This window comes from Talaromyces atroroseus (assembly GCF_001907595.1).
Source record: "Talaromyces atroroseus strain IBT 11181 chromosome Unknown scaffold_13, whole genome shotgun sequence".
Classification (NCBI taxonomy): domain Eukaryota; kingdom Fungi; phylum Ascomycota; class Eurotiomycetes; order Eurotiales; family Trichocomaceae; genus Talaromyces; species Talaromyces atroroseus.
In genome coordinates, this window is record NW_017971445.1 from 525,495 (window position 1) to 552,913 (window position 27,419).

The 27,419-nt window shown below is 48.5% G+C and overlaps 8 protein-coding genes across 8 annotated transcripts; 6 read left to right on the forward strand and 2 right to left on the reverse strand.

The window, feature by feature from the left end:
* Positions 1-324: 324 nt before the first annotated feature.
* Positions 325-1,271, forward strand: UA08_08222 (hypothetical protein; the record flags this gene model as incomplete). The annotated part of the gene is made up of 2 exons (XM_020263121.1): positions 325-571; positions 676-1,271. 2 exons carry the CDS (start codon positions 325-327, stop codon positions 1,269-1,271), a joined length of 843 nt encoding a protein of 280 aa, XP_020116573.1.
* A 3,370-nt stretch (positions 1,272-4,641) lies between these two features.
* On the forward strand, positions 4,642-5,613 carry UA08_08223 (hypothetical protein; the record flags this gene model as incomplete). The annotated part of the gene is made up of 1 exon (XM_020263122.1): positions 4,642-5,613. The coding sequence occupies one exon, from the start codon at positions 4,642-4,644 to the stop codon at positions 5,611-5,613; it is 972 nt and encodes a 323-aa protein (XP_020116568.1).
* A 1,653-nt stretch (positions 5,614-7,266) lies between these two features.
* UA08_08224 (hypothetical protein) lies at positions 7,267-8,576 on the forward strand (the record flags this gene model as incomplete). Its single annotated transcript, XM_020263123.1, has 3 exons — positions 7,267-7,528; positions 7,593-7,832; positions 7,933-8,576. 3 exons carry the CDS (start codon positions 7,267-7,269, stop codon positions 8,574-8,576), a joined length of 1,146 nt encoding a protein of 381 aa, XP_020116567.1.
* An 843-nt stretch (positions 8,577-9,419) lies between these two features.
* UA08_08225 (hypothetical protein) lies at positions 9,420-10,697 on the reverse strand (the record flags this gene model as incomplete). The annotated part of the gene is made up of 1 exon (XM_020263125.1): positions 9,420-10,697. One exon carries the CDS (start codon positions 10,695-10,697, stop codon positions 9,420-9,422), a length of 1,278 nt encoding a protein of 425 aa, XP_020116570.1.
* A 2,425-nt stretch (positions 10,698-13,122) lies between these two features.
* Positions 13,123-16,801, forward strand: UA08_08226 (hypothetical protein; the record flags this gene model as incomplete). Its single annotated transcript, XM_020263126.1, has 5 exons — positions 13,123-13,262; positions 13,366-13,535; positions 13,598-14,121; positions 14,191-16,425; positions 16,487-16,801. The coding sequence occupies 5 exons, from the start codon at positions 13,123-13,125 to the stop codon at positions 16,799-16,801; spliced, it is 3,384 nt and encodes a 1,127-aa protein (XP_020116569.1).
* An 895-nt stretch (positions 16,802-17,696) lies between these two features.
* On the forward strand, positions 17,697-19,629 carry UA08_08227 (hypothetical protein; the record flags this gene model as incomplete). Its single annotated transcript, XM_020263127.1, has 5 exons — positions 17,697-17,811; positions 17,896-17,907; positions 17,983-18,251; positions 18,328-19,069; positions 19,136-19,629. 5 exons carry the CDS (start codon positions 17,697-17,699, stop codon positions 19,627-19,629), a joined length of 1,632 nt encoding a protein of 543 aa, XP_020116576.1.
* Positions 19,630-20,567: 938 nt separating this feature from the next.
* UA08_08228 (Transcription elongation factor spt5) lies at positions 20,568-23,868 on the forward strand (the record flags this gene model as incomplete). The annotated part of the gene is made up of 5 exons (XM_020263128.1): positions 20,568-20,837; positions 20,908-22,391; positions 22,444-23,013; positions 23,068-23,231; positions 23,303-23,868. 5 exons carry the CDS (start codon positions 20,568-20,570, stop codon positions 23,866-23,868), a joined length of 3,054 nt encoding a protein of 1,017 aa, XP_020116575.1.
* Positions 23,869-24,844: 976 nt separating this feature from the next.
* UA08_08229 (hypothetical protein) lies at positions 24,845-27,336 on the reverse strand (the record flags this gene model as incomplete). The annotated part of the gene is made up of 3 exons (XM_020263129.1): positions 24,845-25,018; positions 25,084-25,539; positions 25,591-27,336. 3 exons carry the CDS (start codon positions 27,334-27,336, stop codon positions 24,845-24,847), a joined length of 2,376 nt encoding a protein of 791 aa, XP_020116641.1.
* Between the last annotated feature and the right edge of the window lie 83 nt (positions 27,337-27,419).

Sequence of the window (27,419 nt, forward strand, 5' to 3'; positions counted from 1 at the left end):
CTGAAGTATACATAGGCCGCTGTCCCTCTCCTTGTTTCTCGTCTCTTCATCTTGCATTGCCTCTTTCAACCAATATCGAAGAATTGACACCATACCACCAGCGCCTCTGAGTGGAAATGGGCTTGGGCTGGGCTTGAGCTTGAGCTTAGGCTTTGCTTAGGGACATCGACAAGGGGAGTCGTTTGCCTATATCCATATCATAATTCACGTTCGCCGTCCACCGTTCACGACCCATTGAGCACCTAGGCAGTCTATTTTGGGTTATGACATATATCATTCTGAACTCCAAGACTTCATCAACATCTACCACCGATCAATGCCACCATGTCGCGCCATTTCTTCCCTTTTATGATATCACAACCGTTGAATCTAGACCTCACCCTAGCTCTGGTAGCCATTTTGTTGGTCACTACAGTCCAAGCTGACAACGGCCTTGGTACCGACGCTCCAGCTCCGGTAACAGACATTCAACCCTCAACTACTGCAGCAAGTACTGGTGGCAATGGCGGATTATCGAAGACTGCAAAAATCGTGATCGGGGTTGTAGTCGGCATGGTTGGCATTTCAGCGAGTATGTTGCCGATGATGATGAAAGAAGAGAGACATTTACTCATAGCGTACTGCCACTGTCAAAGTGTGAATAGAAGAGCTAACATATATTGGTTTATAACACAGTTTGCGGTGCTGTATTCTTCTTTTGTCGGAGAACGAAAAAACGGAGCGACAAAACGAAACGCCACGAGACGATGAATTCCTACCATGACGCCCAGAGAGCAGCCCATCGACAACACCAAATGCCGTTTAGAAGTCAACGACAGCCCGATCCGGAACAAGGGATGATTGAAATTGCCAAAATCGAGCGAGAAAATTCGCAGACAATTCGAGATTCCGTACTGCCCAAATACGATCCATCATCCTTCCCGAGCAGCCAGTACAGCATAGACCTCAGCCGTGGTGCGATGTCGCTTGATATGCCTCGAGAACCGTTATTGAGCTACCATAATCATCATAATAGGAATTCGTTGTCATTCTCGCAAGTCATCGCACCACTACCACTACCGCCACCACCTCCTCCTCTACCTCCGATGCCCCCTGCGGTAGCGTGGAATAGACGATCGAGAGTAGAAACAAGCAACGACACTCGGACAAATTCATCGGCAAATAACAACTCATCTGTACCAGCTGTGTCGGTCTCTACGGGCAGTCAAGAGCGGCCTAAAGGGCCGAAGAAGCCGAAGCCCACACTAGCACGCCTGATAACGAACTTGTAGAACAGTTGGGTCTAGAGACACAATGGTATTCTTATTTAACAGCGACGACCTATATTCACAATAGCTACCCAGGGCTCGTGTTTGCTCGTCTTGAGTTTGTCGATCGAGCTCGACATGCGTCAGGAACGATGTGCTCTTTCTCCTTTTCCTCGTCCTCCTCAGCGCATACAAACACGATGCAAGTGAGAATATAGATACTTTATCTTCACTATACGACTACGATATGACCACGACACGAAATTGTATGATGGACTGTTTCTTCATACAGTGAACACTTGGGACATGAATGATAATGATAATAGCGAGGCGTTTTGGGAGCTTGGGCGGGTTTTCTATTTTTTTATTCCTACTTTTGTAAAGAGTCCATGCTGATCGATTTATACATAAGTCTATTCCTTGCCAAAAGCTGACTGATATGTCCCGGAGTTCAAGGTTCCTAGAGGTGTTAGGCTGTTTGCAATACTTGATTCTTCGAGGCTCGTATTAATCAAGTCTAGGCATTGCCCATTATGATCATGAAATGTATATTACTTAAGTCGTGGGTATGTTTAACCATTCATGACACGGACTTTAATGCGGAGCCGTTCTTAGAATTTGGGATGAATATAGCCCGTTACTAAGGGTCTGTGCCCAGTGAAAAAAAAATGAGTTGCCTAACAATGCCTCTTCGAGAGTGGTTCGACCTCAGTATTCTATACATCACAGTTTAATAGCAGTCATTAAAGATATGCCCATGGTTGTAACCGGAAATAAATCCTAAAGCATCCCCACATAGCCCTAACCCTAACTCCAAGCCCTAACTCGAACTCTTTAAAAGTTTGGCACTGGCATAATTTCTAATTGTCCAAATGCCCTGCCAGTCATCTACTTTCAAAAGTCATACAGCATATTTGTTCGGTGCAATTGAATTATTTACTACACGTTGATCGATCTGCCGAGTTAATGCCGAGAATTATCAGCGTGCTCGCTATTAAGCGCCCTCATGCTTGTCTCGGCCCATACGAACAGTCCGTTTACTCCGTACAGCGGCATGCATTAAGCATGCAGCACTGCTAGGCATTAGGACCGGGTTACAAACTTCCCGCCCTCGCATTCTTTTTCTACTACGTACGTGGAAGCAAATAACCGCCGAGGACCCCGGTTAGCTGCATCTGACGTTGCTCCGTCCATCCATTTAGCTTCGCTGTCTGCCTGTCACCACTCACTATGGCCACTTGACCCATTGATCGACCCTGCTTGATAGGCTCAGGGAGGGTATGAGGCGCATCTAGCTGACGCAAGTAGAACGAGACTTATCTACTCATCATTCGTGGAGTGCGAACGGGGGCGCCACTCGGTGAACACAACCTAGGGCATATCATTCTACGTCCGTACTTGGAGAGAAAAACGATGTTTTTGCGACTTTAGAGACTTTGGACGACTCTTGCGGCGCCACGTCGTTGGATTAGACGCCGACGCTTTCTTTCTCAGACACACTTATATAATCTGCATAACAGATGAGATGATCAGCATGTATCACTAGTGACTAACCGGACTCATCAACCAACTAACTAGTTATCTATCAATCGGCCGATTGTCTCCGGAAGTACTACTAGGTACCTAGGTAGCAGTCTAGCAGGCTACTAGAGGGCCTACATGTACAGCTAAGCGTAGATCCCGCAACTATTTCCGCCCAACGACAACAACCAGAAAAGAACGCTTGGGGGCTTTGGGGGCTTGCGGGGGTTAACCCGATGGCATGACTATGAATCAATCATACTCTCCAATGCCCTGTTTAAATAATGTGCAAACCTGCAAGGGAAAAAGTAACAGTTTCCCGACCCTTGTCGGCCAATCTCCCCATTGCCGATAATCCAGCCGATAGAAATGGGCCAGGACAGCAGACCAATCGAGGCCTATCATATGCCTTATCCGGCGATTAACAGCCCATGCCATTGGCGTCGACGGGGTCACAGTCGCGGTTGTGCCGGCTCCGTTGTGCCATGGCCGTAGCAGCGCATGCATGCATTAATGATGCATACGTATCTTCAAGGCTTGGCACGAAGGAGACACAGGCAGAGGCGTAGACTAGTAAGCAAGGACATTTGTTGTTTTTCGGAATAGTCAATACCAAACGACGCAATCTAGTCATTCGCTCGCTCACACTCGACTCAAACGAACCCTAGCAGACGCCGTAATATACCGTACCATGGGCCGCGCTTTAGCTCTGGACGAGGACAAAGAACGAGCCGCTGAATAGATTAAACCGAAAAATTCAGCTGCAGTCGTATACTACTTACTATAATAGTGTGTACTATATAATGACTGGCTGAGAAGCCACAAAGGAAGCTTATTCTTGTTTGCTTTTCAGCATCATTGGCCGGTAGAGTGCCCTGAGGATGATACACTAGGCACGAAAATCAAAGAAATGGGTCGTCTAGACTCTCAGTCTAATCAGAGACTCTGTAAGTTACCTCGTCTTTCGCCGTCCCTTTCTCTTCTCGCCGTAAAGCTAGAACGAGCATAATGGGATTTTATTTGTCACTGAACCAGGGACCTTTCCACCCTATTCTGCTTAAAAAGTAAAGTTGTTTAGACTACGTCGAGACGATCCACTTCGTCTACGCGCCTCGCCTCGAAAAAGTAGTTGACTGCGCCGCAAAACTATGCAGACACAAAAAACCACTTAGGCAACCCCCCTCTCCATCACGCAAATCATTCTCTCTTTCTGCCTGACCAACCGCCGTGCTAAGCAAGGCTACTGCTCACTTTTTCTCATCTGATATCCTGTCAATCCCCGTCGCGGTCCCGACAGTTTGGTACTGGAGGGTTGCTGTCTTGCCCTTCGTGACCGTTCCCCTCTTCCTCCTCTTCTTCCTACTTGTTGTCCTCCAGCCGATGCTCCGCTAGAAGAGGGGAGAAAACAAATAAAATGAAGCAGGTACCCTTTTCTTCATCTTCCATATCTGATTCACCCCGAGTTTCCGCTCGACTGCTACTGCCTTGTGCCGAGTCACGCTTTGGCTCTTTAGCACAGGGCACGATCTCCATTTAGCATCTAGTGGAAGAAATTCCTCTCTTCTCTAGCCTAGCATCTAGACTTTTATCTAGATGACTGGCATCTAATCATCAATCCTTGTGTATGAAAGACATCATTTGATCACATTCGGCGGCGTTTGTCATTTTTCAACTCTTTTTTTCTTTTGCTTTGCGCATTATTTTATATCCAGTCCACTTGAGTTATTTTTTTATTTTTTTCCCCTTTTCCTTCTTCCAACTGCTTCAATTCGACGTGGTATCTCTCATATCCAACCAAGCCCAAAATCAGCGCGCACATGCCCAGTATTTTTTAGACCGAGACATGTGCCTTGCAGGCCTCCTACCAGTCAGAATGGATATTCTTCGATGGAGAAGAAAGAAGGAAGTCTCATCCCGGATGGATGACCGCTTTGGAGATCCATCAATATCCGCGCCTACTCAAGGATCGTGGAATGAGATGCCTCCTCTTCGGCCCGTGAAAACGGAGCTTGCGCCAACAGATAAAGTCGGCCGATTCAAGTCTTTCTTGCGTTCGCACACGGTCGATTCACCTGATTATTCTATTAGCACTGTTGAACGTGCCAATTTCCCCCGGCACCCGATGGTAGATATGCAAAATCACCAACGGTCCGTTTCGGTCGACAGAATCCAGGAACGAATGAACAACAATAGCCATGGAAACGGCAGCACGAGCAGACCACGCTTATCTTCAAGCCCGCAGGTGCATAGAGTATCATCATATGACTCGCTCACGGGCTCTGACGAAGACGAAAGTGAGCATAATGGCCATGGAAGAGACTCAAGGGACAGACGAGACAGGCGAGACATGGTGCGGCACTCTCGGAGTCGCTCACAAGAAGAGCACTGGCAAGCGCACCTACAGCACAAAGCTCCTCATCGCAATGCACAGCATAAATCGCCTCCGTTATCTTCAACCGCAATTATGCGTCGGTACAGCTCTCAAAGCGAGTCCACGCGCACATATAACTCGACACCTTCAACAGCTACCTTCAGCTCGCAACACACGAGTGTGACAACTCCTGGATTGCACGGATTTTCCGGGTCTCTAGTGCCACCTCTGCTGAAAGAGGAGGAATATTATCCGGGCCTCAATCACTACGCTCATGAACCTCTTCCTCCTATCCCTTCCATTCGGAATAATAGGGCCGGTACTCGCACCTCGCCTTCATCTTCCCCCCCTTCGGCATCTAATAGTGCCTCTCGAGGATACTCGCGTGGTGCACGCTCCAACAAACGGCATCACACAGTCCCAGTTGGCCCGCAGGAGCTGGTGCCATCCAATGATGAATTATGGGGGTACTGATCACCGCCCGAGAAATTCAAATCTGGACTAATATGGGACATCACATTGAATAAATGATTTGGCTTGGTTTTCTCGAATATTTCTATTTTTTTGTTATTATTCTATATATCCTCTCTTTTCTTCAGGCACACCTCCGAGTCTTCTATATGCGCACTCGCAACTTCCTTAGCCATACCTTCTAGATACAAACAAAGTCTCTCCATATATAATAAAGCTCTCAATCCATAATGCTCAAGTATCTATTCTAGAGTGGTTTTATTCTGGTTCTGTCCTTGTAGCACGTGTTTATAGGCTGCTTCTTCTTCTTCTTTCTCTTCTTCAACGTATGGATGGTATCTCGGAAAATGCCAGGTACCCGTGCGGGTATGCAGCAAAGGCTTCAGACCAGACAGCAATACACACGGCTCTAGCCCTGTGCTACGGTGACAACCAGGCCATCAGACGGTCAGGGCCTTTTTTTCGCCCCTATGATTTCGCACGCTATCTGCAAGAGCATGGGCAGGCTATCTATCGGCTAGCAGCGTGACTAGCTCAGCCATTGATTAAAATATATTAACCGGTGCCTCTAAACCTGGTACCAGCAGGCTATCAGAGCTACCCCGCCACCCGATGTAATGCAATGCAGTCAAAGTAGTGAATGGATGTAATTAATGTGAACGAGCTCTTCGACATCGATCCTTGATGTTGCATCTGCCCGCGCTAAGCCCAAACTGGGACGCAGGGTTCCGATTGGCCGGGCGGGGCGGGCCGACGGCACATGATCTTTCCCCTCTCCTCTTTCCTTCCCTCTTTTAGTCTCCTCCTGAGCTGCGAATCACCGCCCGCGATGCACGTCGTCCATCACAGTCACAATGTGCTTGCACGCCTCCATCCAATCCTGGTCTCCCTCTCCATCCCGATGCCCTCTAGACCGCAGTTTCGCTGCAAATCATGGCGGGGCTCACAATGTGCTCCGGGTGCATCCAGCGAATCCGAGGCCTTCTCTAACCGCCCGGATAACAGAGCTAAGCTTCGCATGTCCTACGCCGCAGAGAATCTTCTGCTAATCAGCTTGTCGCTATGGCTTCCCATTTGCTGCGCGTCGTAAGTCGCCTGTGAGAGACTATGCATTGCGTGGTTCGTCCTTTGTGACCTTTTCTTTTTCTCCCCTCTCTCTCGTCTTTTCGAAGGAAACAGGAAAGCAAAGGCTGCGTGAACGGGGACATAGTACGTGATCTGCTTGCGACGACTTGCATTTCAAGCAAATTATGTTGAACCGGTCTTAGGCTAGCACTAATTCTTGATTCTGTCCTTGACGGAGCTAATTACATCGGATGTACCTCTTGACTTCAAAAGGGTGTAGTATCCGTGCTATTCATGTTCGTTCTCTTTACTTTCTCTTGAACTTACTTGGCATGCAGCCTATTGGACCCCTCCTACCGTGCGCTAACATTTTTTCTTCGCTGTGGACTTAAAGAACGGGCAGATAAATCAATCAGGTCTTATCCTTATCTGCTTTCTAGAGAGCTCTGGTATAAATTATCTGGGCGTACCAATCTTGGACTCTTGTCGCACGGGGTAGAAGTCTACTGGAAGACCTTATACCGCACAAATACCTGGCGTTCAATCCATTTCTTGAGGCAAGGAGAAAGTCTACTTTCTTTAGTCTTCATGATGGCGAGGATTCAATCGACCCTCTTGGGTCTCCTCGCCTTCACGATCCCCACCATTCATGCTCTGCGCACTGTCCAGGGTTCACCATGTACATCGCTCTGTGGCGACACATCAAACACCACATCCAGCGAGATATCCTGCATTGACTCGGCGTACAATACGACGCAGACAGGCGAAACCTTCGAGAGCTGTGTCTCATGTCTGCTTGAGAGTAACTTCCAAAATGCGACGAGCGGAGAGACAGACGTGAATTGGGGCTTGTGTATGTTTTTTATTTCTCGATAATAGTTGTATATATACTGACCTGCCTTTTTGGGTGTGCACAGACAATCTGAGATTTGCGTTCACCTCATGTGTCTACGACTATCCAGTGCCCGTCACCAATGTGTCTACGCCCTGCCTGGTCTCATGTACAACCCTGGGACCAGCGCTCGAGATGCAATTGACGGATCCAGTTGGCAGCGATCTCTCCAGCTTCTGTAATTCGACTTTCTTTGCAGACAATGTCGTGACAACATGTGAGAATTGTTATACCTTAACGACGGAACAAGCATATCTCACAAATTGTATGTTCTCTTAACACCATCTGGCTTCTGCTGAGATGAAAGACAATTCAAACAAATCTAGAAGCTTGGTTTGCTGATATTTCCACGATACTTATTTTAGTCTTGGAAGCTGTCCGCTACAATTGTCACTTTCCTAATGACCCTGGCGTGGCGTATTCTATCACCCCCGATCGTATCTTCAACGATACAGAACTACCGAGCACTACCAATTCCTACGGCGCCACCACCTCAGCTACATCTACTGGCGAATCCAATGTCAAGAAATATCTCACGGTCATTATTGTAATGCCTATTATTGGGTTTTTGGCTATCTCAGCCCTGACAGCTCTCTGCTGTTTCTGCCTCATCCAGCGCCGACGCAGGCTCGCAGAAGAACGCCGCAGCAACCAGCGTAATCGCTGGGCAACTGGAACTTTTACTGCGGCATGGCAACCTGCCTGGACTAATTATCCCGGCTCACCGTACCAGCAACAATTTGCAATGGAGAGTACCGCTCCCTTTGGTTCGGCTCCGTTTGGCTCTGCTATTCCGGGAAAGGGGTTCAACGTGGTTGAATCTGACGGCAAGACGTACGAGGCGGGTTACTCGACACAGTACGTCACGCCTGTGAGTGAGGATGGCTCCGATATGAAGCAATCATTCCAGTTCAGAAATGAATCTACAAGTACGCAAGGGCAGGACATAAAACACGCAGAGAGCTACCAAGAATTCTTCGCATCGCCCGGGGCGCCCCATGCATTATAAATCCACAATGAGGATCTAATTCTAACATACCTGATCGGCTTGGCAATCCTTTTTTTGAAAGATGCGGGACGCAGTAGCAGATGGGAAGAATGAAATGGGAATTCCCTCCCCAGTTTGACATGATATGACGATATAACATGAGGTCAGTTGACTTCAGTACGTTGACTGGTCTGTGGTAGTGGCTGTCTCGGTCGACGGACACTAGATATCGTCGAAGACTAGTCGGCTATTCCTCCGCCGATGGCAGCCTCTGCCACCGACAAGTTAGGGTGCTTGAAGTTGATTGTATTCGGAATATCTACTTATCGTTATGATCTGGGGCGTTTTTCCAGTCTGTCTTTGCCGACATCTTCTCCTCTTTTGCTCATGCCTGATCGGGATGATTAGAAGGAATTCCGGATGCGGAACTGGATTGGAAGTGCCGGACACTTGTCACTCATGATAACCATCAAGCAATTTCTTACATACACTACATATCATACATTAAAAACCCTCTAATGTATCTAGCGTTCATTATTTTACTACGAATTGGCGTCTTTGCTTGCTTTGATGAATGTTCACAAGCAGTTTGGTCCATAGACTGGCTGCATATTTGATTTTTATACCCGTGATTATTATTGTTAGCCTTAGAAAAAAAAGAATCAGACTTGAGATCAAGCTAGTGACATTTATTCAGTAATCCTATGCGTTGAGATTTGAATTTCTATTTATTATATATAAGCGAACTAGACCAAGGTCATTCGTCACAGGTCGTATGAAAATGGCTGTACTATATATACTATACAGCCGTCCATTACCTGGGTATCCCACTCCTATACTTGCAGACCAACGAAAAGACCTATCTTATGGATCAGATAGTAACCAGGCTGGATCAGGTTCGTCGTCCTCATCTTCTGATCGGAATGCCATGGCTTTCACATCTTCTGACGTTAAATCTTTTAGTAAATCGGCCGGTGGCTCGTCCGCATGTTCATCGTCTTCACTCGGGATGGTAATTGTTGGAGGGGGATGATTGTTCGAGTTCCTGTCTTTTGTTTCTTTAACTGTGCGTTGTTGGTCATTATCATCGTTGTCTGCAGCGCCAATTACAGGCTCATTTTCATCTTCCTGTTCTTCCGGTTGTTTGTAATCAAATGCTTGCTTCAATAGGCTCTGCGCTTCTCGTAGAGCTTGCAGCTCTGCGCCAATACTGCAGACAAGTAGCCTCCAGTCTTTCTCCTCGGCCATCTCGAGCTTTTCTTCAATCTGGCGAGTTGTAATCTCCAAGTCCGCTAGAATCCTTCTGCCTTGTTCTTGTTGATCGGCCGGATTTCCTAAGCCAGGCAACATTGACTTTGATAGGATGATGGATTGTTGCATCTCGTCCTTCAGTCTCCTTTCGAAGGCTGAAATCTGCCTGATCACACTTTGCCACAGAGGCCCCCCATCATCTAGTGCAGCGATTTCGAGATCCACGTTGTGCAGTCTCTCCTTCAATTCTGTTTGTTCTGTTCGCCAGTGATCGCGGGCCATTTCGAGTGTTCGTCGCTTAGGGTGCAATGAGTAAAAAGACGATCTGTCAACATCAGGCCGTAAGGGTTGGAGGGGTGGATTTCCTAGATACCGGCGGACTTCGGTGTCCAGAATAGACAAGGACTCTTTATATGACGATAATTTCGCGTCCACGGAATTCTCTATGCGAGACACTTCTTGGATAATATGACGGTGTCTTGCCTTCATATCAGCAAGCTTGAGTTCAAGCTCGTTGATCTCATGCTCGAGACTTTTCGCTTCTCCTTTCAACTTGCGTGCTCTTTCCCCCTCGCGATCATTCTCCATGTCCGATATCGTTTTCTCAAGTCGTTCCTTTTTGTTCGCAAACGTATCGATTTCGGTAATCGTATCTTGTCTCTGCTGGATCCGATGCTGAACGAGGCGTTTCTCTTCCTCCCTCAACGTAAGAAGGTCGCTCATTGACCTTAGTATACCCTTTCGTGCAGCGCGCAACCCGGTCTTCTTTCTCGGCGGCTGTCGAATGGGAATTGTACGCACACCTCTATCTGGACTACCTATCGCAGATGTCGGGGTATTGGAACCCTGATTCGAGGTAATATCGCTATTCGCATGGCCCGGAGACCGCATGTTGGCAAGCAGCCCATCGCTTTGCGCGTCCAACAGGCTTTGTATTTGCCGCTGCAGGTGTCTTGATTGGCGTTCGATATATACAAGCGGATCATCGTGTGGCTCTGAAGCTAGTCGTATATCTGGCAAGGGGATATCGAATAACGTGGGCATCTTTTGGATCTGCTAGTAAGGCTGGGACTGCGTTCGTTCACGAAGAAATCTCAAACGAAAAAGGAAAATTTATATGTCGCCCAGAACAAAAACAGCAGCAGAAAGGAAAGGTGCTCTTCATCAAGCGGATGTCGTAGGCCTCATGACATGAAGCACATGAGAGAGTAAGTAGCAGGTACTTAAGCTTGTGACCCGGCTAGCGATAGCTCCTTATCGGGCCGAGAGCTGCCCCGTTTTGGGATGGTGCGCCTACGCCGTTCAACTTCAAACTTCACACGGCATCTTATCGAAGGCAATAATGTATATCTAATCTAAGACCGTAAAGCACCAAAAGGTAACATAGACTAATTGGCGTGGCAATTGGGTGGTTGCACGATGTATAAGCTTACTTCGGATGTGTGCCTGAGGCCTTCTCCGTGCTTAGGGCTTTGCCCTCTCACCATGGATGGGAATAATGAGCTCGTTCTCTCCTGCGACATGCGACAACACCTTGCTGGGTCACCCCGAGGTTACATTAGGCTTGGTCTTTAGCGTAGGGGGTACACAATACCATTATCGGACGAGGACGTGGTATAGTGCGACAGGGACTGAGGCCGCAGATATGGTTAATTGAGCTTTTGATCCCAAAGCATCGGTTAACGTAGCTCTGGAAGATCAGACAAGTCGACCCCTCAGGCACAGCAGCTTAGGTATTCAAAAGACATGACAATGAGGCGAATGGAAAATCGAGCTGGAATGTGGAAAGCTCCTACCTCAGCTCTATACGTAGTTTGACAACCTTCGTGGTTTGAGTGATAAACATTCCGCGCAGTATGCCCACCGGGGATTTTCAAGTCGAACAAGGAGTTGAACCCGTTGCTTGTCTTCGTTATTCACGTATGAAAGTGGAAGATGGCGGTCCGTGGGTTGTGAAGGAAGCATTAAGCTGTCTTTGGCGAGCACCTTGTATCGAGACAACAACTTTTTGCAGCTGAGGGCCAAACAGACTTGGTCGACCGGAGGAAGATACTGATAAACCCGGGCTAAGAGGCTATCATCCAAGCAGTGGATGATGATGCGCTTCGTCTTTAGAATGTGACGACGAAGGATCAAGAATATGTTGTTGCGGATTTTCTGAAAACTACCTTTTGTTTGACCTTTTTTCCTCGTGTTATCACGCTTTCCTTCGTTTTCCAAGCTTGTAATCAAGGTATAAGCTTCCTTTTGTTGGGCATCAAGGAAATGGTTTACAGGACGAGCCAGCCCACCGAATAATGCTTGGAACTTGTGCATTTTGGGAATTTGAGTATCCAAGGACTTTTGCTAGATTTGTAGCATGGCTTGGAGGATAGAGACGTCCAATTTATCTATGACCTGAGAAGCATCTAATGACTACGTGACTTGAACCTTGTCATGATTCAAGGTCTCTGTTTCAAACTCAAAATATCGAATAGCATGATGGCTCATCGGCGCCTGAATATGGTTTATCACGATATATCATGTTTTGAAAACCGTACTGCCATGATTGCTCGGCAGTCAAGCAACGATCTTATCGATTTAGCAGGTATACTGCTAGAGATGTACTCCTTCATCAGCCTCTTTGGACTAACTGGAGCCACATTTGACTTAAGTATTCACCGTCTATGTTACAGAAGTCTCTCCAATACATGTACACTGGCTGATTAAACCAATGTAGAAAAGTGATTGTCTACTCCGGTTTCAATTCATCTGAACTGCTGAACGGAGAAACACAGGCATTCAAAGCATTCCATGCTACAAGAATACCAGTATATCATCTATGTTGCTTGATATATAGAATACTACCTAGTTCTATAAAACAAAAATAACTTAATTACGAATAAATATACATCTACTATTTTGGTATTTTGATTCTGTACCATGATTGGCCCACCCAATTACTTCCAGGAACGGCTTAGCGTCACTTCCAACAGCTCCGTCAGAGCACGTGACCTCGCAGGCAGCTTGCATCTTTGTCAGCTGCTCCGGCGTCTTGACGTGTACCAGCCCAATCTTCCTTCATCTATCCTACCTTGTTTATTTTCCATCCTTTCTCCTCCTGCAAATCCTGTTGGGACTCTTCAGACTGCTAGACTTTTCTTTTTCGAGCTATTGTGCCTAATTTGTCACTGGTGCGATCAGGACTGCCCGCGATTTTCCACCTCCAAGTTGCCATCCCCATCGCCTGAACTAGCACACAACACAGTCGGGGCCGACGGAGTGCAAGCTTGCAAGCTTTTCTTTTGCGACCAGCTCAACCACATAAGCTTCTAAGATGGTTGGACTCACATCTGCCTCTGGCCTGGTGGGCTTTCTATCGGAGCCAGACCCAGAGCTTAAAGTGTTTGCTTTGAAAACACTCGATGCCGAGGTCGACGTGCTATGGACTGATATCGTTGATGCGATTCCTGAAATGTATGTGTGCTCCTTGTATTATCATGTTTGTTATTTTTCGTTTTGTGCTCCCAACAGTTTGGCGATCGATGACGAAATACTAATCCGAAATGACCCTGCGCAGAGAGGCTCTATACGAGGACGAGACATTTCCTGAGCGCGAACTCGCAGCCTTAGTCGCTTCAAAAGTGTACTATCACTTACAAGAATACAATGAAAGCATGGTATTTGCACTTGGTGCTGGAAAGCTATTGAACTTGGACAAAGGCGGCGAGTTTGAGCAGACAATCATCTGTAGGTTTTCGTTTGCTAGCCCCCCCCCTCTTGAGCATCAATGATTCTAATGCTATCATTAGCCAAGTGTATCGATACATTCATATCACTATCCGCTAGCCGTCGTCCAGCAGTTGGCGAGACCCCACTGTCTCTCAACACCGCTTTCCCTTCATCCTCGAATGGCGCCACGAACACGTCAGCCAGCCTAGCCTCTCCCATCACGCCATTTTCACAGTCTGCCCTTCCTTCGAAATCTCTTTTGTCGCGCGAGGAAGAGCCAAGCTCAGATGCCGCCTATGCAGGTGGGGAAGACAGTGCCTCTAAATACGAAGAAACTTCCTTGGTTGTGAGGAGAGGAGTACAGAAACAACTACAAACTGTCATTGAGCGGCTTTTTGAACAGTGTTTTCGTCAACACAGATACCGCCAGGTCGTCGGAATCGCGATAGAAGCGAAGAATTTGGAGGTTTTGCGAACGGCTATCCTTCGATGCAGTGAAGCTGAGAAGCAACAGGGAGATACCTCAAGGCACGGCGAGGAATTAATCGAATATGTGCTGGATATTTGCATGGGTGTCATTCAGGAGCGAAGTTTCCGTAATGAGGTTTGTGACTGTCATTGTTGTTAGGGCTTTGGCTACTTTGAATACTAATCACATAGCTATTGCTATTAGATCCTGAAGCTCATCCTTGAGCTTCTGAATCAAATTCCGTCTCCAGACTACTTCTCAATCGCCAAATGCGTCGTTTATCTCGATGAACATTCTATGGCTACGGATATTCTACGACAACTTGTGGACAAGGGGGACGCGAAGTCGTTGGCCATCGCATATCAGATTTCGTTTGATCTTTACGATAATAGTACTCAGGAGTTTCTAAAGAAAGTTATCGGGGAGGTCGCAGAACTCATCCCAGATGAAACTCAAACTGAAGGATCAAATGGTACTGAAGCTACTGAATCAGACTCTCTGCTGCAGAATCAATCATCTTCCAAGAGCGAGTTATCGAAAGAGGCACTCGAAGCTTTCAAGGCAATTCGCGACATCTTGGACGGCGTTAAGACTATCCAGCTCAACCTTGAATTCCTCTACCGCAGCAACAAGGCCGATGTGTCAATTCTCAACAAAGTGCGAGACAGTCTTGAAGCGAGGAACTCCATTTTCCACAATGCCGTTACATTTTCAAATGCATTTATGCATGCGGGTACAACGCATGACAAGTTTTTCCGTGACAATTTGGAATGGCTCGGAAAAGCTGTCAACTGGTCGAAATTCACGGCAACTGCCGCTCTTGGTGTAATTCACAGGGGAAATCTTTCAGAGGGCCGGAAGCTTCTTGCTCCATACCTACCCCGCGAGCACATCTCCGGTGTTGGTAGCACAGGCTCCGTCTACAGCCAAGGTGGATCTCTGTTTGCATATGGTCTGATCTACGCAAATCATGGAGGTGCTGCTGTTGAGCTTATTCGTGATCATTTCAAAAAAGCGACCGAGGAAGTTGTACAACATGGAGGTGCTCTCGGTCTTGGTGTCGCAGGTATGGCAACAGGAGATGAGGGTATCTGGGAAGATCTCAAAAATGTTCTTTACACAGATTCTGCCGTGAACGGTGAGGCAGTTGGGTTAGCTATGGGCCTTGTCATGTTGGGTACCGGTAACATGAAGCTTTTGGAAGAAATGGTCCAGTACGCCCATGAGACCCAACACGAGAAGATCGTGCGGGGCCTTGCGTTGGGTATGGCTCTGATCATGTTCGGCCGACAAGAAGCCGCTGACGAACTCATTAACGGCTTATTGGGTGACCCTGATCCCTATCTCCGTTACGGGGGAATTATGACTGTTGCTTTAGCCTACTGCGGCTCAGGCAGCAACAAGGCAGTTCGCAAGCTCCTCCATGTTGCGGTCAGCGATGTCAACGACGACGTTCGTCGAGTGGCTGTGATGAGCTTGGGATTCATCCTTTTCCGCAAGCATCAGAGCGTGCCCCGTATGGTTGAGTTGTTGTCTGAATCCTACAACCCGCATGTCCGGTATGGTGCTGCCATGGCTTTGGGTATCTCCTGCGCTGGTACTGGCCTCGATGAAGCTATTGATCTTTTGGAGCCCATGCTTAAAGATCCTACGGATTTCGTGAGGCAAGGCGCTCTTATCTCACTTGCTATGGTGCTGGTTCAGCAAAACGAAGTCATGAACCCCAAGGGCGGGTCCATTCGCAAGACCATGAATAAGATGATTACGGACCGCCATGAGGATGCCATGGCGAAATTTGGTTGCGCCATTGCTTTAGGTATCATTGATGCAGGTGGACGAAACTGCACCATCAGCCTGCAGACTCAGACGGGCAATCTTAACATGCCCGGAATCGTGGGTGCTGCTGTCTTTACGCAGTACTGGTACTGGTTCCCTATGGCCCATTTCCTTTCCCTGAGCTTTACGCCGACTGCTGTCATTGGTGTTGATCAATCACTCGAGGTACCAGTGTTTAAATTCCACAGCAACACGCGACCCAGTCTCTTTGACTACCCTCCTGAGCAACAGGTCAAGGCCGATGAGACTCCTGAGAAAGTCAAGACTGCAGTCCTCTCAACAACCAACCAGGCTAAGCGACGCGCGCAACGTCGAGAGAAGGAACAGCAACAACAGCAGCGAGAGAGTATGGATGTTGATCAGACCCCAACAACACCCAAGGTCTCTGGCCAAGCTCCTGAGAAGGTGGATACGGAAGAAGGTGCTGCCAAAGAGGGCGAAGAGGGCAAGCAGGCTGACAAAGAGGAAGCTCCCGCGGATGGACCGAAGAGAAAGGTCGAGAAGGAAAAGATTGGGTATGAGCTAGAGAACATGTCACGTGTTCTCCCAGCGCAATTAAAATACTTGACTTTCCCTGACTCCCGATACGAGCCTGTCAAACGCGTAAGAATATCCTTTTCTCCTTGCTTTTACGTCTTTCTACCTATGCTGACATTCATACTAGCCTACCGGAGGAGTTGTTGTTGTCCTCGACAAGAAACCCAATGAAGAAAAAGAAACAATCGAATTGCGAGCAACTTCGGAACTTCGCCAGGCCGCCTTCTCAGACGCCCTTCAATATTTCCAAGACCGTCTGCAAGCGCAAGGTGTATCCGCCAATGCATTCGCAACACCACAACGGGGCGGAGCTGGAGCAGACGCCACCGGGGCTGCCCTGGCGGCGGGAGTACTCACTGCAGTTGATGAAGATGAGGAGGGTGCAGAGGATGCGCCTGTTCCCGATGAATTCGGCTATGAGACGGATAATATGGAGGAATAGAGGAAAGAAGATGAAGATATGGACTGCGTTAGATGGCTTTTGCGGCTTTCCAGCGGAGGTTGTGTGTTGCATAGTCCCTGCATGTATCAGTACTTTTATTATAACCTAAAGATCTCACATATGTATAAGCGCGGGCCAAGTGCCTTTTTCTTTTTGCCTTGCCTTTCCTTTTCTTTCATTTTCCTTGCGGGCTACTAGCTACTCAGCTGTTTGTCTAGAGTGTGGCAACCATGTGAAATAGTTATGATGGTTATAATTATAGTAGTGATTTGGTCTCCTCATTCCTGGCGCTGATGCACGGTGCGGCCGAGCTAGGTAACTTAGGTAGCTTAGCTATTTGCCTATATGGAAGAGTGTGCACAACTGAAACCCTGATTGATACAAGGATGTGAGGCAGAAGAGCTGGAGAACATCAGCCTCGGCACTTTCCGTTTCCGGTTTAGCGCATGACGCAGTCTTCGGCCGACGGCAACTGCCTTTGGAAATGCCTCACGAACTTGCCTAGGCATCATGATCCTCTTAGCCTTTTGCCTTGCTAACCATCACAGTTGCTGGGCACTCCCGCTCGAAGAATGATTCGCACTCCTTGCGCTGCATGATTATATAATACCTGGCCATATTCCTAACTAACTAGCTACCTAATCAGTTCCTCACCTATGACGCGGGAGCAATTCTCAAGCATGTGAATGCGCCGAAATCACCGAGTCCAACACACACGCAGTATTCCTACCTCAGCCCCCCGTTTCCGCCTGTCTTCTTCATATATCATACGCCTGATTCCCCGACAAAGGTTTTTCTCGTCTACTTCATCTCTAATTTACCCTCCCTATTTTGCTTTCGCTGCTGTCTCTATCTCCGGCTTTTTGCGGAAGACATACCCTCCCGCGTGACCGCCATGTCGCAAACGATTTCAAAAGAACAACTGGCTTCGCACAACAAGTCGGACAGCCTGTGGGTTGTCATCGACGAGGATGTATATGACCTGACAAAGTTCCAGGACGAACATCCTGGTGAGTCGTGAATTCGCCACTGTTCTCTCCACTGAACAAAGACCGTAATACTGATATTTGGGCGACTCCGCCTGAGTGAACTAGGTGGCAAAAAGAGTATGTTTCTTTACACACATACGCAATTATCCATGGTTCTGAGACCTTGGTACTAACATGAATCGTTCGGCATAGTCCTTCAACGTGTTGCCGGGAAGGATGCTTCTAAGCAGTTTTGGAAGTATCACAACGAGGGAATCTTGAAAAAATACAAGAGCAAGCTTCAGATTGGCTCGCTCGATACCAAAAAGGTTGCCACTCCTCCTCCGGCTGCTGCTGCTGCTGCTGTGCCTAGCCCAGCCAAGGCGAAGGGTGTTGCAGATGCCAAACCCGCCAAGTCGGAGGGACCGTTGGAGCCTTATGGAAATCTGATTCCATTTGCGGACCCATCATGGTACCAGGGTGTAAGTTTGCGCTGCGACTGTTGTTTTAGAAACATCAGATAAGTTGATGAGTGTTAACATTGCGGCTGCTTCTTAGCAACACTCCCCATACTACAACGAGACCCACGCTGCCCTTCGAGCAGAAGTCCGGCAATGGGTAGAGTCCGAAATCGAACCATATGTTACAGAGTGGGACGAGGGGAAGAAAGTACCAGATAGCATTTACAAACAGATGGGTGACCGAGGATATCTCGCTGGTCTTCTGGGTGTTCATTTTCCAGCTGAATACACAAAATCGCGAGTTCAGTCGGTGCCAGCAGAGAAATGGGACCATTTCCACGAACTCATCGTTACTGATGAACTCTCAAGAGCTGCCAGCGGTGGCTTGGTTTGGAACTTGATTGGTGGTTTCGGTATTGGATGTCCACCACTGGTCAAGTTTGGCAAGAAACCTTTGTTGGACAGAATTCTGCCAGGTATCTTGGCCGGTGACAAGCGAATCTGCCTTGCCATCACTGAGCCCGATGCTGGTAGTGACGTAGCGAACCTGACATGTGAAGCCAAGCTCAGCGAAGATGGCAAGCATTATATCGTGAACGGTGAGAAGAAATGGATCACCAATGGTATATGGTCCGATTACTTCACCGTTGCTGTCCGCACTGGGGGTGAGGGCATGAACGGTGTCAGTGTTCTGCTTGTTGAACGAGCCAATGGTGGTGTCAGCACCCGCCGGATGGACTGCCAGGGCGTCTGGAGCAGTGGCACCACCTACATTACTTTTGAAGACACCAAGGTCCCCGTGGAGAACTTGATTGGAAAAGAGAACCAGGGATTCAAAGGTATGTCAACAGTCTGGCATTGTAATATCATTTCACCCTATAAGAGACTAACTTATTCACGAATAGTTATCATGACGAACTTCAATCACGAACGTATTGGCATCATTATTCAAAGTCTACGATTCTCCCGTGTCTGCTACGAGGAATCAGTCAAATATGCGAATAAGCGCCGAACCTTCGGAAAGAAGTTGATCGATCACCCCGTCATCCGCATGAAGCTTGCAGATATGGCTCGCCAGATTGAGGCTGCGTTCAACTGGCTTGAAAACGTGGTATATCAAGCCCAGTCCATGGAGCATACCGAGGCTATGCTCAAGATGGGTGGTGCTATTGCTGGTCTGAAGGCTCAGTCAACCAAGACCTTTGAATTCTGTGCTCGTGAAGCCAGTCAGATTTTCGGTGGCCTCAGCTACAGCCGAGGCGGACAAGGTGGCAAGATTGAGCGTCTCTACCGTGACGTGCGCGCGTATGCTATTCCAGGTGGTAGTGAGGAGATTATGCTTGACCTCAGCATGCGCCAGAGTCTCAAGGTCTACCAGATGTTCGGCATGAAGTTATAGCTATACTTTGATGCCCTCTCACCCTCGGTATAAGCTTTTTCTTCGTTATCTCTATATCTATATCTTTATATTTACATTGGTACTATGTACTTGTATTTGGATTGCCTTTACAATCCGGAGTCTTTTTTTTTCCAGCCTGTCTCTTCACATGAAGTCTGGACTCACTGTATAATTAGTTATTATTATGCGGTTTGCTTAGATCATGCCATGAATTAAGTCGTCGTATGCGAATTTTGTTAGGGTCGACTTTTCAAGTCCCACTCTACGTACGAATTCCTTACTGCTATCGAATCAGACATAAATCTGTGTAGGTCAAGAATGCACTCATGTCGACTACTCGTTGCAGTTAGTAGTTGGCCTGAGTCTTGAAATAATTTTTTCCTGATCGGGAAACGGTAGGGTTGCCCGGACGAGCCAGGGCCGCAGTTCGGCACCGCTCCAGGAGCTAAAGCTGAACCAACCAACTCAGGGCCTGCCTGCACAGCTTGAAATCTTTACCACCTTTGATTTCTATTCCGATCTACTCCAACGCTCATCTCTCGCCTCTGTGTGGCGATCTTACGGCGAGTATTCTATGATATCGACATACTTGCATCAAGTCTGAGAGATTCCTTTACTCTCGGGGCGAGCGATTTGATTCTTCAGCCTCCGTTGCTGCGCGCAGCTTGCCCTTGGACAAAGGGACCTGACGCAACGCCTGTTTTTTATCCAATCTCGCTTCAAATTCTGATTCAATCGAGTCACTTTTTTCGTACGATTTACCCAAGCGACTCGGGTTTGGTCCCCGGGACTACGCAGAACAACCCCCGACCGCTGTGTTTCTTGATGGTCCTTCAGATTATCATCGATTCGATTTGGATTTCAAACTCGTCGAGATTCTCTATCGTGCCTGAATTATTCGCGAAGGAAAATACCGTTATTTACATCCCACTGCAATCATGTCGAACAACGTGCTGAACCAGGATTTTGGTTCTGAGGAGGAAGACGACGACTTCAACCCAGCCCCTGCTGTTGACTCGGACGAGGAAAACGACAGACCGAGTACTAGGCGGGATAGGGTAAACGAGGACGCCGAAGATGATAACGAAGATGAGAGGAAAGCCGTTGACGAAGTAGGTGAGGACGACGAGGGGAACGAAGACGAAGAAGTCGACGAGGAAGAGGAAGAGGAAGAAGATGAGGATGAGGATGATGAAGACGCCGTCTCGGTAAGTCATAGTCCAGTTATAAAGAAATATTTATTGTTCTCGTGGCAAATTCTGATTCTCGCATATGAAGGGCCGGCCCAAGAAGCGCAGGAGGCGAGGCGGGGTTAATGCTTTCTTCGAAGAAGAAGCTGGTGTCGATGATGACGACGAAGAAGCAGAGGACGAAGAGGATGACATGGGCGATGGATTCGGTGCTGAGGCTCATCCGGACGACTTGGATGCTCTGCCTGTGGGCGCTGAGCTGGACGATCGCAGACACCGACAGCTTGATCGTCAACGAGAGCTTGAAGCTCATATGGACGCTGAAAAACAGGCTGCCGCTCTTAAGGAACGATATGGACGCAACCGCATGGCCGCAACGGATTCGGTGGTTGTTCCCAAGAGACTCCTTTTACCAAGTGTCGACGATCCTAGTATCTGGGGTGTCCGATGTAAACCCGGAAAGGAAAGAGATGTCGTGCTTAACATTCAAAAACGCGTCGAACAGCGACCACCCGGCACCCGCCATGGATTGAAAATTATATCCGCTTTTGAGCGTGGGAAGACTATGACCGGCTACGTCTATGTGGAAGCGAGGAGACAAGCAGAGGTTATGGAGGCACTAGATGGCCTTCTTGACGTCTATCCTAAAACAAAGATGATTTTGGTTCCCGTGAAAGAAATGCCTGATCTTCTACGAGTTAAAAAGTCCGAGGAGCTGAATCCAGGTGACTGGGTGCGAATTAAGCGTGGCAAATATCAGGGCGATCTTGCCCAGATTGAAGAAGTTGAGACCAATGGTCTTGAAGTCACTGTTCGACTTGTTCCTCGTTTGGATTACGGACTGAATGAAGACCACCAGGCACCCGCAGAGGCTAAAAGGAAGAGGTTCGGGGCTGCGAATAATACGGCTCCTCGACCACCTCAGCGTCTCTTCAGTGAGGCCGAGGCTAGCAAGAAGCACGGCAGGCATCTGGTGGGAACATCTAATTTGAGTGGGAAGTCCTGGAATTATATGGGCGACACTTACGTCGACGGCTTCCTCATAAAGGAGATGAAGATTCAGCATCTAATCACCACAGGCGTAAACCCTCGCCTAGAGGAAGTGACTATGTTCGCCCGAGGATCTGAGGATGGCGCTGCAAACCTTGATCTGGCATCCCTAGCGAACACGCTAAAGAATGCAGTTGCAGAGGATGCTTACCGACCTGGAGATCAAGTCGAAGTGTACAAGGGTGAACAACAGGGTATAATTGGCAAGACAATCTCGACCCGCGGTGATATCATTACGCTGGAGGTTACAGAGGGCGATATGAAAGGCCAAACAATAGATGCGCCAATCAAAACATTGCGAAAGCGATTCCGCGAAGGTGACCACGTCAAAGTCATCGGCGGCAGCCGTTATCAGGACGAGTTGGGCATGGTGGTTCAGGTCAAGGGCGATAGTGTTACTATACTCAGCGATATGAGCATGGAGGAAATCACAGTGTTCAGCAAGGATCTTCGACTTTCGACGGAGTCTGGGGTGGACGGTAAACTTGGGACGTTTGATGTGCACGACCTTGTTCAGCTCGAGTAAGTGTCCTTTCTCAAACAGCTTAGTATCACATACTGATGATCTCACTAGCGCCGTCACTGTTGCCTGTATCATTCAAGTCGATCGCGAGTCGCTGCGTGTCATTGACCAAAATGGCTCAGTACGCAATGTTCTGCCGTCACGAATAGCGTCTAAAATTGCCAAACGCAAAGACGCGGTAGCTACAGATCGCAATGGCGCAGAGATCCGTCACGGCGACACAGTGCGAGAAATGTACGGAGAACAGCGCAGCGGAGTCATTATGCACATTCACCGGTCTTTCCTCTTCCTGCACAATAAGGCCCAGGCGGAAAACACCGGTGTCATCGTTGTCCGCACAACGAATGTTGTCACTGTCTCGGCCAAGGGAGGCCGTGCTACAGGCCCCGATTTATCACGCATGAACCCTGCCATGATGCAACGTCCGCCCCAGGGCTCTGCCATGCCACCTCCACGGGTAGGACGAGACCGGCTCATCGGAAAGACGGTTGGTATCACGAAAGGGAGTTACAAAGGTCTGATTGGCATTGCCAGAGAGACGACGGAGGATCTTGTGCGTGTTGAATTACACACCAAAGGAACGAAGGTCATGGTTCCACGTAGCGGAGTTGTTGTGAAGGAGTAAGTTTCATTTTCAACTCCCGTATCAATTCAATATTTCTAACAAAGACATAGCCCAGTCACTGGTCAAACAATCGATATGGCTCGTGGCGGCAGGCCTCGTGTGCCCGGTGGACCTGGAGGACCGCCACGAGAACAAGGCTGGTCTGGATCTCGCACGCCAATGGCTGCTATGGATTCGAGGACACCAGCATGGGGTGGATCCCTGTCGTCAAGAAGTAAGCGTCGCCCTCCTTTTTCCCCCGTGCTACACCTCGTGCGCAACCAATACTAACGTATAATCTCATAGCTCCTGCCTGGGGTGGCTCAGCAGCCAGCGGATCACGTACACCAGCCTGGAAAGCCGACGGCTCTCGCACCGCCTATGGCGGTGGAGGCATGGGCGGAGGACGCACACCAGCATGGAACACCGGTGCTCGCACCCCCTACGACTCCAGTTCAGGCGGTGGCAGCAGCGGCTTTGATGCATTTGCAGCCGGTTCCCGTACTCCAGCATGGGGCGCACCAGCAATGTCCGGCAGTCGCACACCAGCTTGGAACGCCAACAGCTCCACCAACAATAGTAGCAGTCGATACGACGCACCCACGCCTGGAGGCGACTATTCAGCCCCAACCCCCGGCGCATACCCCACAGCTCCTACTCCCGGCGCCTCAGGGTCTGCTGCTACGCCACGCTGGGCGGAGAGCGCGCCAACTCCCGGCACTTTCAATGCGCCTACACCTGGTGCCGGAGGAGGAGGAAGCGGCGGTGGACGACATCAACCACAGCCCTATGATGCACCAACGCCCGCCGTTGCTGCGACCCCTGGTGCTACCGGTGACGATAATCCGACTTATTTCGATGATTCGGAGTAGATATGACTATGGTTATGATATCATACATAGATACATATCTGTAGTTTTACTTTTATTTTCTCCCCCCTTCCCTTATTTTTGAGTGTGCACGCGTTTGCTTTCCAAAGTCGTGTAAAGTTTCTTAATTCAATGCGTGCATAAGACGGAGAATATTCAGATTCATTTATTGCCATCATTTTCTTTCTTTGCCATATGCATACGTGCGTATGCATTCTTCCAGCTACACTAGATTCAACAAACTAAGCCACAGGCAGAAAAATGTATGATTATTTAGATATTTTTATATGTACGTATTAATAACACAGATCAGAAGAAACGGCCACTGTCAACTCCACCCTCAACACTCCATCACCAGCACCCAACACCCTCTCTCCTTGCTAGCAGCAACAATGTTTTTGTTTGTTGTTGACTGCTCACCATATGCATATAGTGAAGACAATACGGATTAATAGATAGATGGAAAAGAGAAAGACGCATATCACATAACAGATCTGAAGCAGAAGGTAAGAAATGAAATATCAGCATTATATGAATGAAAAAAAGATTCGCCAGGAACGTAGATTTGCGCAGGGAACAAGACAGGAGGGAAAAATAAGGTGTCAGATATTTGAAAAGTAAGCCCACGACGTGAGTTGCAATTTTTTTCTTTTTGGGTTTCCACTGCTTGTTGTAATTTGTCGAAGGATAGCACGGAAAGAGAACGCCACATTAAATGTATAGAATCGTTAATGCTCACGATGTGTGAAAGATAAGAGAGGAAGGGGAAAAGAATAACGGGGGAAATGCCCATGATGTTTTGTTCCCTTTGTAGGCGCAAATTATTGACAAATCGAGATGAATCGTATCGTGCTCTATGATGAAGGTAAAGAAATTCGTCTCGACCGGTTGTACTCGGCGCAGTGTTGCTGTTTTTTGTTGATTCTGATTATTTCCTTTGTTTTCATTGTCACCGTTCGGTTGTAGGGTGAGATGCAATTTATGCGTTGGGGACAGCTCGAGCAAGAAATCGAACATTGTCCACAAAACCCTTGATGAGGTCTTCGTACTGATTTCTCTCATTGCCTTCCATGGCAAGCTCTCCTTGCCGTCGTACTTCCGCTGCAGATAGTTCAACTTCAAGTTCATGCTCGAAATCATGGTTGACAGGGCTCTGTAGCGATTGCATCATTAGTCAGCCAACTTGTCTCAAGTAATTTCAATATGCGTGCGACTTACCTCTGCTGTTCCCACTTGAGTGAGATCAATTTGATAAGCTAGATGGCGATAGCTCATGCGATCTTTGATTCTCTCACCACCCACTCTTCCCCGCGCACCGCCATCCGAAATAGGGAACTGTCGCACATCTCGATCAAAGTTCATTTCTAGGTTGACAGAGATACGCCAATCGACGTTCGTGCGAGGACTATAGACGTCCAAATCTGCGATTCGGCATTTGATAATCTTTGCGAGAACCTCGCCGGTTCTCTGGTCTGTAGTCACTCGCACCTTAGGTTTGTGTCGCGGATTAAGGTAATTCTGTAAGCGTGGCGGTATTTCATTGGGAGGTAATTCATAAAAGGTGTCACGTTCTTTCTTGTGTGCGTATGATAATGGAATCCGGTTGAGTCCAGCCTGCGGCATCGAGGCTTTGACGGCTTCATTCAGAAAATTGTTCATCACGCGATGTTGTGCCTAGATACAGTTAGATATAAGGTTCATTTGGGACCACAATAGATTACTTACTAGACTCATAGAGCTTTCGAAGGCGGTACGGTAGTCGGAAGTGTTCAGGACGCACTCGGTCATGACCGGAAGACGAAGGCGTCCCTTCGTCTCTTTATCCACAATTTTTCCTAATTTAGCTTCAATTTCTAAGATTGCTCCGGATCCTGTGGCTGAAACTCCAGCGGCTCCCGCAGCAAGGTCTCGTCTGAGAACGACTTCCTTGAAGAGAAAATCGCAAACGACCTTCGTAATTTCTTCATAGGGAATTTTGCCTGAAATCGAGGGCTCCCAGGGCCCTAATAAACCGTATACAGGCTCTGCTGGGGCTGGAGGAAGGAGACGACCGTTTGGTGGAGTGCTACCATTTACCGCTGCTGGCGGTCTGGCAGGAGTTTGCAACGATGCAGTGGATGGCGATGGTGCGGCTCCCTGGACAGATGTCGAACGGCGATGAAGAGAGAGTCGAGCTGGAGAGTTCTTTGCAATAGGTGGCCTTGGATTTGGTATGATTGGCCCTTTCGCAGTGCCTCTAGGCACTCTCCGAGCGTAAATCGGGGGTTCGTCATATCTCATTTTCTTACGTTTAAGCGGTCGTCCGGAAACTTCCGACACTTCCAAGGCTTCGGATTTGATAGGCTGGATTAGTGCAGTAGGAGTTTCGCGAGACGGTGTCTGTCTCGCCAACGGTGAGCTGCTCATCTGCATTGCTTGGGGGCCGTGAGGGTAGCTTGGCTGGGGTGTGTGCGATGCGAGCTTCGTATGGTCCGCGAAAGAACTGCTGTGAGAATGGCTGCCGGAAGGACTTTGACGCCAACGATCGTCGTCAATGCTGGTGCGATGAGGCGTGATACCCTCTCGATCTTGGGATAGACTCTGGCGTGAAACAATGGTTTTCGGACTAATGCTGACGCTTCTCTCTCTCTCAGTTTCTGGTGGGATTTGAGTACTATTAAGCCTTTCTCCTTGTCTTGAATCCATATGTTGTGGTGGGATACCCTGGTAGTTTTGTAGGCCTCCTATTCTCTGTTCAGACCCCTGATGTTCGTGGAAATTCCACAAGTTGGATGTCTGAGCGGATGTATTCTCTCCAGCAGATGGAGGACGAGCAGATTGAGGAGGACGTTGATATGGACCAGCAGGAGGACCTAAAGGTGTCCCGGGCTGGGACCGCTGCGCAGGAGGAGATATCTGGTGTTGAGGCGGGAAGGACTGTTGAGCATTAACTGGACGAGGGCTCTCGCTTGCGTAAGGTTGGGGTGAGTAACCGTGCGTGGAATGAGGACCGGGAGCGTGCTGAGCAGACTGGGAACCGGGGTAGTGATTAAAATATGATTGTTGCTGCTGGATTGACGAACCAGACTGGGGTGTATATGGTGAAGCAAGTGAGGGCTGTGCGAACACGGCAGGGCTGGCTGGGGTAGAATCTCGGGGCGCCAGCTGGTACGTCGGAGGAGGAGAACTTTGCGTGCGGTTAGAATGCGATCCTCCAGCCAGTGTTGTGGTTGAGTTGTATTGCAATGGGGATTGCGTTAAAATGTGCGTCGAGGATGCGCTTGGGGAATGCTGAGGTGGCTGTATCGAGGGTTGAGGCGGGCGCGCAAAATAGCCAGACTGATACGATGCCGGGCCGGGAGTCAACACTTGAGGTCGCGGAGTACTAAGAGGCTCTGAATGCTGGCGCGCAGGAGAGTGCTGTGATGGTGGCGGAGGTTGAGGTTTCGCAGCACCGCTGGCCTCGGAGTTCATTATGGTGCGCAGGTCCATGGCGAAGGCGAGGGGACTGCCAGCCCCAGCAATAGCGCATCAATATCCAGTCGCAGAATGCAAGCTTCGATGCTCAAGGGTCG